General features: G+C 43.5%; 1 protein-coding gene across 9 annotated transcripts in view; it reads right to left on the bottom strand.

Moving 5' to 3' along the window:
• LOC137238021 (sterile alpha motif domain-containing protein 5-like) overlaps window positions 1-12035 on the bottom strand; it is an 801561-nt gene that overhangs the window by 515394 nt on the left and 274132 nt on the right. For 8 of the 9 annotated variants that reach the window (XM_067762534.1, XM_067762532.1, XM_067762527.1 and 5 more), the window contains one exon: window positions 5374-8097. In XM_067762534.1, the coding sequence (XP_067618635.1) occupies window positions 5374-5730 (357 nt within the window). In that variant the 5' untranslated portion in view covers window positions 5731-8097. The remainder of the gene's footprint in view (window positions 1-5373; window positions 8098-12035) is intronic. The other variant, XM_067762529.1, reaches the window with a different exon arrangement.

The raw sequence follows: 12035 nt of genomic DNA, 5'->3' as shown, positions 1-12035 counted from the left end.
AAAGGAAAGTGCGAATGCCAGAGCGAGGTCATCGTCGTTCGAGGACTCTGGCACAGAGCATCGCCATGGTGCGAGCTGGCCCGAACTGGGGGAGCCAGGTGGCTTCGATGACCCCAGAAGAATCGGGCTAAGTGGCGCAGGAAAGAAGTGGTACCTTCGATACCTGAAGCAGGGAAGGACCCCGGACAGTGCACGCGAGAAGGCACTGCATCACATGAGGCCGAGCAAGAAGAACCCATCCGCCTGGAAATCAAGGCGGGGTGAGAGGGAAACGGCAAGAGGCGAGCACGCATCGCATCACCGCGGGTCACATAACCGCGGGAATCAACAAAAAAGCCGTAATGAGAAGCAAAGCGCTCCCGCTGACAACCGAAGAAGAGGTCAGGCACGACGGGAGGACACAACGCAGACCAGGGGACAGAGAGCTTACCCCACACCGTCTACCTCAAGAAGAGCGAATGCGCCACTGCCAGCACCTGGTACATCAACTGCGCTGGGGAGGCCAAAAATGCAGGGCTACTCGGATGCCTTAAAGGGCATACGGATGGCGGTGCTTCCAAAGCAATACCCGGCGGAGGTCTTGAGCCAGGAAGAGCTGACGCGGCTGCAAGACACGATAATGATCGAGGTATCGAAGGGATGGGGAAAGCAATCTCTGGCTTTCTGCGGCGTGTACTTTAGGCCAGGATTACTCCTTGTAGACTGCAAGGATGAGGAAACAGCCGAATGGCTGACCAGAGTCACACCAACTCTGCATAGTTGGGAGGGCCCTGCCCTTATTACGAGGAAAGGGGATGATATACCGCCGACGCACACCGTCACTATGTATCTCCCCAGAAGTAGCGACAAAGAATTCGCACTTAAACTGCTGAAGGCACAGAACACCTTCTTAAATGTTGGGATGTGGCGTATAATCAGCAGCAGTGCTGAGGAGGGGGGCTTGCGGGTAAACATGGCAATTGACGAGGCATCGTTCATTAAAATAAAGGAAGCTAGCTTCAAGGTGAACTACCGGTTCAGCTTCGTCCCGGTCAGACCTTGGAAGCAAAAAGCCCAAGCCAGTGTGAAACAACCCCACGTTCCAGGACAAGTCCAGAGCACTGGGGAGCAAAGCGAGGAGGTAGCAACAATATCCAGGGCAGCAACATCCAACCAGTGCCCAACCAGTGTCTCGTCAGCCACAGGGTCAACAACCGGGTTAATCACCGGTAAAGAGCATACGCAAGCTCCATCAACAGAGGAGCTCCTGGAAGGTCTAAACTTAGAAGACCTAGGTTTGGAGGACAGAAGAGAGGAAAACCAGCGGCTGTCCGATGAGGACGAGCCGGTAAGGCTTCAGCACTGACCGGCCCATACACAAAGGTTGCCCAGATCAACCTGCACCATGCTAAAGCTGCTTCGGCAGTAATAGCACGCAGGTTTGCCTCGGAAGATCTGGGCATAGCACTCATCCAAGAACCTTGGGTGTACAAAGGTCAGGTGAGAGGCTTAAAAGAGAGAAATAATAAGGTAATTTGGGATCTTTCTCAAGAAAGACCAAGAGCGTGTGTAGTGCTTAACAACTCCATTAACTATTTTTGCATTACAGAGTTTATGAGTCAAGACCTCGTAGCAGTTCAGGCGACGATGGTAATACAAGGAGAGTCAACAGACATCGTCTTCGCAGCGGCCTACTTTGCGGGAGACAACTACGAGGTCCCTCCAGAGGGTGTGAAGAAACTGACGGAATACTGCAGATGGGCAAAAATACCGTTGATCATGGGATGCGACGCGAATGCGCACCACGAGGTATGGAACAGTACAGATACCAATTCGAGGGGTGAGTCCGTTCTTGAATTTATTACTAGTAATGACCTAAGCATATACAACGTTGGGAATTCACCAACCTTCATCACTAGGTCTAGAGAAGAAGTCCTGGACATAACCCTGGGTAACGATCTGGCTGATGAGCTGGTCTCTGGATGGGGGGTTTCCTCTGAACCCTCAATGTCGGACCATCTTATTATCCAGTTCGTCATCGGGGCTATGCCCATAGAAGGACCACCAAGGCGAAACCCCAGGAACACAAACTGGGACATGTTCAGGAACATAATACAGGGAAATCTTCCTATCATAGATAGTAGGAACAGAGGAACAAGTTATATGGAATTGGAGACAAGAGTTAATAACTTCAACCGTGTCATTATTGAGGCGTTTAACTCTAGCTGTCGAGAATCCAAAGGCCCAGGAAATAAAACCCCCTGGTGGTCGAGGAAACTCTCGGAAATGAGGAAAACCGTGCGCAAACTCTTTAACCAAGCGAGGCGCACGGGAAACTGGGAGCAATACACAGCGAATCTAACAGCATATAACAAAGAGATTAGAAAAGCTAAAAGAAAGAGCTTCAGGAAATTTTGTGAGGGTATTTCGGAGGTTCCAGAGGCGGCAAGGCTCCACAAAGCCCTAGCCAAGGACCAAAGGGAGACACGACTATCAATTAAGCTCACTGATGGAACCTACTCAAGGACTGAGGAAGAAAGAGCACGTGCCCTGCTTGCAGCTCATTTCCCGGACGCATCCTCGGATACCTCAACGGAGGAGGCTCGAGAAGGGAGACCAACACCCACAGATTGGAACCTCGCTAAAGAACTTTTCAACGATGGCACAGTTAAGTGGGCAGTAAAGTCTTTCCAGAGCTACAAGTCTCCGGGAGTGGATGGTATATATCCAGCCTTTCTGCAGCAGGGCGAGGAATTGATCCCACACCTGGTCAGGATTATGAGGGATAGCCTCGCACTGGCATACATCCCGACGATGTGGAGAAGAGCAAAAGTGGTCTTTATACCTAAGGTGGCTAAAAAGGACTACTCCATTCCTAAGTCCTTTAGGCCTATAAGCCTTACATCCTTTGCTCTCAAAGCAATGGAGAAGATTGTAGACCATGAGATTAGATCAAAGGCTCTCGTTAGAGTGCCACTACATAAAGATCAGCATGCATACAGAACAGGCAGGTCGACAGAAACTGCACTGTATCAGCTGTCCACAGAAATCCAAAGTGCGCTCGAGTGCGGGGAGATAACTCTATGCGCATTTTTGGACATAGAGGGGGCTTTCGACAACACGACACACGAAAGTGTGAATCGGGTACTCGAGAGAAGAGAGATACAGCGTCCAATCCGTATGTGGATAAACGCCTTATTGCGCACGAGGATTGCCGAAACCTCAAGTGGGGACGGCACAGTAGAGATTAAAACAACGAAAGGATGTCCACAAGGGGGCGTCCTGTCACCCCTGCTGTGGAGCCTGGTAGTAGATGAACTTCTACAGAGGCTCTCAGACAACGGAATCCGATGTCAGGGGTACGCGGATGATATTGTTATCATTGTAAGGGGCAAATTTGAGAGCACCCTTTGCGACATAATGCAAAGGGCATTGAGGTTAACGAAAGAATGGTGTACTGAGGTAGGGCTAAGCATCAACCCTAACAAGACATCCATTGTGCCCTTTACCAGGAAAAGGAAACTGGAAGGGATTAGGCAAATCACAATGGATGGAGTACAGATGGAGTACACGTCTGAGGTGAAATACTTGGGAGTCACGTTTGACTCTAAGCTCTTATGGAAGAAACACGTCGACAACACCATATCAAAGGCTACAAGAGCAATAATGGTGTGCAGACGTATTGCAGGAAGATCCTGGGGATGCAGCCCAAAGATCCTAAGATGGATGTACACTATGATAGTGAGACCTATCATAGTGTACGGAGCAGTTGCGTGGGCATCAAGAACAACCATGGTGACCGTACAAAAATCGCTCACGAAGCTTCAACGCTTAGCGTGTGTCTGCATTACGGGAGCCATGCGAACATGCCCGACGGCAGCAATAGAAGTGTTGCTTGAGTTAACACCTCTACATATAATAATTGAGCAGGCAGCCAGGAGTACTTTAGTAAACATAGCTAAAGAGGGATGTGGAAGAGGCAAAGTGATACAGTCACGGAGCATGGCGAAGCTGCAGGAGCAGATTCCACTTATCCAACTTCCCAGAGATGATACGAGGAAGATAATTAAGTTTGAGAAGCGCTTCAAAATAGAGCTGGGGAACAAATGTACGTGGGACACCTCCAGGATTGAAGCGCTTCACCAGGAACACACTATAATATGGTACACCGATGGCTCGAAGACACCGGAGGGCATAGGAGCGGGGATCTTCGGGCCCCGAACCAAAATATCCCTACCACTCGGAAAATATCCGAGCATCTTCCAGGCCGAAGTTGTTGCCATAAGCCGGTGTGCAGAGATAAATTTACAGCGGGGATATACCAACGAGAAAATCGTTATACTCAGCGACAGTCAGGCTGCACTCAAGGCATTAGCTTCGGTTGAGATCAAATCATCAACAGTCCTTGAGTGCGTGGAGAGGTTAAACAATCTAGGAGTCAACAACACCATCCGTCTAGCATGGGTACCTGGACACAGAGGAGTGGATGGTAACGAGCGAGCCGACGGGCTTGCCAAGTTGGCAGCGGCCGGAAAGCCAATAGGACCCGAGCCTATGGTGCCAATAGGGTCACATACAATAAGGGAGGACTTTATACAAAAGGAGGCGTGCCTCAGAGAACAACACTGGCGCGAGAGTCCAGGACTTCGGCAGGCAAAGGCACTAATAGGAGGGTACAACTCGAAGCGATATAAGGCGATGATTAACCTCCCAAAAAGTAGCCTTAGGATTGTAACAGGTATACTCACAGGTCACTGTAGGCTAAAGAGCCACATGCATAAATTGGGCATATCAGCTAGTAGCCTCTGTCGCTTCTGTGATGTCGAAGATGAGTCTGCAGAACACATCCTGAAGGAATGTGAGGCAGTCGCGAGACGAAGACTTAGAATCCTAGGATCATCCAAACTAGGAAATAGTCACATACACTCTCTGAAGCCGGGAACCATTCTGGATTTTCTCAGGGAACTCGGCTTGGATGAAGTGTTGTAAAGAGAATTGAGGGCACAATAGACCAATAGGTCGCAGTGCTTAACCTCACAACATCTATCTATCTATCTTTAGTTAAGAATTTCTTTAAAAATATGTCAAATTTGACTCCAAAGATCTTATGACGATTAACCTTTTAAAGTTTTTCAGGGATCTCAGTTAGCTCTCACTTGATAGCTTCAGACATCTAAGTCTTTATTAAGCAATTGAGCAAATCATCCTGGATATATGGATTTGAAATACTATTGGTGGGTAAATACTAGATTTTCTTGACTTGAGGAGAAGCTGTCTTGTTTGTTTACGTTTTGGAAAATGGTCAAAGCAGCCATAGATTTTAAACAACCTAGGGCTGTAACGCATACTGAAACAAATATACCAAAAACTAATTATAATTTTAACTACACTTACCGGTGTTGAATAAGGATGTGCCGTCAAACGTATACCATCACTTTCCAATTGCTCGCGCAGAACTATATCCAATTCCGTTGTTGTTGTTGCACACAATATCTCCATGCTACCCGACAGCGAATTCGGATCATTTAACATAAAATAAACCGAAGCAGCGCCTTTCTCACGCAACTGACGTATGCTCTTCAGTAGTTTATGACGATGTAAAGGATTTTCAACACCAATCGCATCCAAATCGGGATCACCAATTTGTTTGCATATTTCCAGATCATCATAGCCATTATCCAAAAAGCTTTCAGCATATTGAGCCAAACCGAGGGCACGTAGCCATTCACAAACGATATTGCTAACAGCCATTGTGAATTAACGGTAGTAGTAGTTGGGGTTTTAGTGTGAAATGCTAGGTGACGACGGTGTGTGCAGTGATTTGGATATTTGAAAATGTTTGTATTTGTGTTGTTGCGCGTGTGTAGGGCGTTATTAAGGCGATACAAACTGTTGAAATACGGCACTAATTTACGCGCGCGTAATTGTTGTAAACGGCGAGTTAGGCGTATGCACGAACACAAATGCACAAAAAAAATAGAATTGCTTGCTTTTAGATGAATTTGCACTAAAATTTTATGGCGGTTTTGACTGTTTGTTGCACTTTTTTTTTAATTATTATTATTTTTGGATATTTAAGCTGTTATTTTAATTCTTGCAAATATTTTTCTTGTTTTTTTTTCTGTTACACTATTCTGCGCCAACGCGCGTCATTTTGTGGCTAAAATGCACCAAAAGAAATTTTTTCGTTTACATTTCTATGGTTGTGTGTATTCACACAGCGCCGCCGCTTAATAGACGTTTGTGGTAAATGTTGCATGACATGCAATTTCCGCGAAAATATTTTTATTTAGCGCTACGCGTGTTAGCGTTAAGGAGGCGGAACGCTTGTTTCCTTCTGGCGCGCTTTTCAATTTGTTTAGGATTTTGCTGCAATTTATTTATTTTATTTTTTTCTTATTTACTAAGTGGCAGTTTAAATCAATTTGGCAGCACACGTTTGTACCTTTTAAATGGGCTGCAATTTCACTTAAGCAGCAGAAACGCGCACAAGTGAAAGGGGGTTAAAAATGTTGGCGCAAAAAAAGGTAATTGGCAATGCTGCTTTGGGCATAACGCGAGAGGGTCGATGTTTTTTATGAAAGAAACTAATTATTTGTTAAGAAATTTTTTTGTTGAGAATTTTTTTTTTAATAATTCCATCCCAACACGTTCAAGTCACTGATATTTTTTTTTTTTTGTTGCCATCTCGTTTTATTTTTTGTTAAGCATTTTTTTGTTTATTTTTTTAATATTCTTTTTTTTTTATAATTCCATCCCAACACGTTCAAGTCACTTATATTTTTTTGTTGCCATCTCGTTTTATTTTTTGTTAAGCATTTTTTTGTTTAAGAATTTTTTTTTTTTTTTTTGAATTTTCTTTTTTTTTTATAATTTCGTCTCAACACGTTCAAGTCACTTCTATTTTTGTTGTTACCATCTCGTCTTATTTTTTGTTAAGTATTTTTTTGTTTAAGAATTTTTTTTAATACTCTTTTTTTTATAATTCCGTCTCAACACGTTCAAATCACTTCTAATATTTTTGTTGCCATCTCGTCTTATTTTTTGTTAAGCATTTTTTTGTTTAAGAATTTAATTTTTTTTTAATACTCTTTTTTTTATAATTCCGTCTCAACACGTTCAAATCACTTCTAATATTTTTGTTGCTCGCTCGTTATAACTACAACTACAAATGCTTAAGCTCATTAAATTTTACAAACACGCGTACAAACATAAAAATTTACAACACTTTTATTTTAAGTGGCATGTGGCATGAATGTGTGCTGTGCTGCAGCACGACTTTAAGTGGCATTCCGCGTAGTTGAATCAAAATATACATGCACTCTACTTACACCAGTGATCTGCCATGTTATTCACTTGCAGCTCAAGACATCATTTTATCATACTTTGCCACACACGCGTCATATGAAATTATTTTCAATTTTCCACTTTTATTATTATTAAATATGATATTTTTATACATATGTATGTATGTATGTATGCAATAACAATAAAAATTCGCACAAAACATATACAAACAAAATAAAAACAGCAACAAATTTATTTATTTGCTTAAGTAGGTAGTCATTTCACAGACACGTTCAACGCGTAAATTTGTTTGCATTACATTTTACTGTTGTTGTTATATTTGTATTTTTTGTTTTAACTATCATGAGGATGCTTCTACGAAGGTCCTTGCCATGGCTTAAAATCTAATATCATTTAACGCATGTCATAGTATACACTTCTTTTTGACCTTTTGCTATACAATTTTTCGAAGACGCGTATTCTACCTGCCTTCCATTGCAATAACACTAAACACAATACCGACGTTCATTATAACCAAACACATCAACGGGCTTGAACTGACTGTTTGTTATAGCGCTGTTGGCAATGGCATCTGCTACTGACATTTTTGCTCGCAATACACACACATGCATACAAATACACTCTTTCATTAATGAATCCTCCACCGTATTTGCTTTTTTTTGTTGTTGTTATAATGGTTGTTTAGCTCAAGATGTTGATAATAACGACATTTGGTGGTGCTCTGTTGACTGCCTAACTTGCTTGCTTGCCGCTTTACTTGCCTGTGTCTGCATTTTTGCTCTCCGGATGTGTGGATGTGTCTGCTGCATACTGCAATGAGAAAGTGGAAAAAGAGAAAAATATTCGCATGAGATTTAGTTAATTTGATATTCAGGGGTTGACTTCTTAAATTCTTTCTCTGCACGCTGGTATACATATTTACAAACTTACAAACATACATACAAATATGCAGATGAAAATTTTCAAATGAAAATGAAAAATGTCATTTTAACTTATTTTGACATGTGAACACAGACCAACACTTCTTAAATGAATGCAAATGATATATTTAAAATTCAAAATTTCTCACAATATCGTACATATTCATACATACTATTTGTGAAATTACGAAAATATAAATTTTTAATTGTAAGATCGATAATTTCAATAAATTTAAATAAATACTCGAGTTTGTTGTATAAAAAATACTAATACACACATAAATATTTTCCCTAGCAAATTTCAACGGAAGCCAAAGATTTAACAAAATGTTGCATACTTCAAGGAGATATACACACATACAAATATTTATACTGTGCAACTGTGAAAATTTATAATAAGGCCTAGCAAAAGATTCAACCGGAAGAAATTACAATGGTCTCGAGGCTACGTTAAAAGAGAACGCAACAAGAAAAGTGTGTGAACGCTACTACGAGTTGAAAAGGGAAGCGAAACGGCTTTACAGAAAGAAAAGAGCAGAGGTAGGGGAACGTGAGTGCAACTAGCTTAAGCTGCTAGCTACCAGGAATAACGTCCTAAAATTTTACAAAAAAATCTAGCGACAGGTAGAGGGTTTCATTTTAAAACCCGGGGCAAACTCCCTTAAAAACGAAAACGGCGGCCTTATAACTGATGCACAGAGAGTACTTAGATTATGGAGGGGACACTGCTCAGTTCTCCTAAAAGTACAGCGATGTACCGTTGTCCCCAGAACACCACCTACACCTCCCCATTAGGGAGTGAAGTGAAATGCTGAACAAACAGTTTCTGTTGAGTATCCATAAACCTGGGCATCCTAACAGACATCTGATTGATGAGGCTACACCTTTCAGGGGCCACCTTAGAACACAGCCGTGTGAAGCAAAAAAGCACAAGCAAGTCCTCAGTGATATCGGACCTCTATGTCAAGAACTGCCCGGTGAATCCAGTTCTGAAAGAAAAATACCCAGAACTCGCAGAAGAGGAACGTCATTTTCCTAGGGAAACGCGCGTCAATGTCGATCTGGATTACTGTAACAGTAAATGTATGTTCTACTTGCAATGTGTCCCCAACCAATGTGTAATGTGGACACCAAGCAATGTGCAATGTGGAAACAACGCCTCTAACACCAAGTTTCCTTGGACTCCCGGTAGAGAACATTGATGACAATTTGTGATTGTTGTTGTTGTAGCGATAAGGACACTCCCCGAAGGCCTTGGGGAGTATTATCTATGTTTATTGTCTTTTGCCGGATACAGATCCGGTTCGTCCAGGTACCAAGCTCGACTAACTCGGGAATCTAGGCCAACCCGGCCTCCTACCCCTTTGATCCATGAAGATTTCGGGTTCGCCAGAGCCTCGGCTGCTATGAAACAGGATTCACCACGGATAGGTTAGGTTGACAATTGGGTTTGGAGAAGCTATATATTGCGCTGGAAACCAGAAAGGTTTGCGGTACACAAACCCTTGTATCTAATTGGTATTTTAGTCGCCTCTTACGACAGGTGTACCTACCGCGGGTATATTTTAACCCCCTAACCCGCTGGGAAGACAATTTGTGATCGGTCGCACATATTGGATGGGTGAAGCTCTGCTACAACAACAGCAGCAGGGATAATGAGCCCTATCCCGCAATCGATGATGATGCAATAAATATTCCCCAAACCGACTCAAAAACAACAAAGCCCCGGGCGCGGATGGATTGACTGCGGAGCTATTCAAATACAGTGGCGAGGAGTTGGTAAGGTACATACATCAACTTCTATTCAAAATATGGTCAAACGGTTGGAATCTGAGTGATCTTTGCCCAGTACACAACAAGGGAGATCATGTAAAATACGACAAGTATCGTGCAATCAGCCTTCATAGTATCGCATGTAGGGTACTGTCAATTGTATTATGTGGAAGATTGAATCCCACCGTGAGTCGGCTGATTGGACCTTATAAGTGCGGCTTTTGGCCTGATAAGTCCACCAGAGACATGTTTTCGCTAAATCAAAAACCGGCGAAAAAAGAACTGACACCGCCTTCGAAAGCACGAAAAGGAGCTGCCTGTATGCCGCCATGTCTGAATTTGGTTTCCCCGCTAACCTTATACGGCTGTGCAAGATGACGTAAAGCAACGCCATCAGCTCAGTCAATATTGGGAAGGACCTATTCGAGCCGTTAGAAACTAAACGAAATTTCAAGAAAAGTGACTATATATCGTGTGATTTTTTTTACTTGATGCTGGAGGAAATTATACTAGCTATAGAATTTAACTGCTCTGGAACAATATTCTAAAGAAGCGTGCAATTACTGGCGTATGCTTTCGACATTTCGCTTACTCCAAACTCGATAAAGAGGCTGAAAAGATGGGTTTGGTGGCGAGTAATGACTTCGCTTTGTCATGCTGTCACCAAGCAAGGAGTAAATCACGTCTCTGGCGGCAGCCTCAATTTCGTAATAATGAAGAACTTCTTTTACCACAGCATTAACACAAACAACAACGCCATTCTATCGAAGTTCATCCAGCGAAGAATCGCTATTGCCAACAAATGTTTTGGACTGAGTAGTCAATTGAAAATTAAAGTTCTCTCTCGGCAAATGAAAACTATGCTCTATAAGTCACTATCGTTAGGTTAGGTTGAAGTGGCTGCCTCCGCTGTCCAAGCGGAGTCTCAGGTAGGCCGTTGTGGCCGTTGTACTACCACGCGGGGCCCCTACTTCCTATTTCCCTACTTCCGAAGAAGAATGTTTAGACCCCAGTGAGGCTAAACCAGCGCGTTTTCCTGATGAAACGCAAGATGTCGTTTTTTTTTGCAGATTCAAGCTCCTCAAGGCACCCAAAGTAGTGTCTGTGGAGGCATCGGTACCTGGTTTTTGACAGTGTGGGACAGTGACACAGGTAGTGCTCTACGCTTTCTATCCCCCCTCCCGTCCATACAGCTGCGGTATAAATCATTTGTCTGTAGGCTCATATAGGCACCGTGAGTGCCCATGAGACAGTGACCTGTGCGAAGGCCCACTGGTGGGCTTGTAGAGATACGGCTTAACAATATCACCGATTGCGATCTCTTTACATCTAGCTTAGGCCAGATTTGCATGGATATACTACATGTAGGTTCCATGGCCCATCTGGCGTTTACTTGATCCGTGAAAAGAGATCGTAGGCAGTGTTTTCAGGTGTTTAGAAGAGGGTTGGACCAACCAGCGGAGGTTATTGTTTGCAGGTTGGTGTCTTCCCTAGCTAGCTCATCCGCAGCGCAGTTTTCTGGGATGTCACAGTGGCCAGGAATCCATATTATGCTTAGGTTGCAATTTCAACTAGTTTGTTGAGGGTTTCTCTCCACTTCAATGCCACTAGTGACGAGGTGTTACTGCATTGCAGGGTTTTTATGGCAGCTTGGCTGTCCGAGAAAATTGAAATAGAATTGGTCACTTGCAGGTTAGCAAGATAGAGGGCTGCTTCCCAGATAGCTATAAGTTCAACCTGAAAAACACTGCAGTGGCCGGGTAAGCGAAAGCTCTCGCTTAGATTGAGCTTCTCCGAGAATATTCCTCTGCCTAGTTTACAGCCATCTGTAAAAACGGAGATTTCGTGAGATCCCGCCTACCTGCGGTTTGCCCACTCGTCCCTCTCTCGGATTCTTGTGGAAAATTTGTTATCCCAGCTAGGGTACGGTGTTGTATGGTCCAACTTCAAGAAGGACCTGCTTCAGGATCCGGGTGTGACCAAATCTTATCGCGTTGCAGGAGGCAAGGTATTTTCCATATAGATCAGTGAAGTCACTTATCGTAACCGTCTTAC

This window comes from Eurosta solidaginis, chromosome 1 (genome assembly GCF_040869045.1).
Source record: "Eurosta solidaginis isolate ZX-2024a chromosome 1, ASM4086904v1, whole genome shotgun sequence".
Taxonomy (NCBI): Eukaryota; Metazoa; Arthropoda; class Insecta; order Diptera; family Tephritidae; genus Eurosta; species Eurosta solidaginis.
The sequence above is the reverse complement of the archived record's forward strand: the minus strand, read 5'-3'. Positions and strand labels throughout refer to the sequence as shown.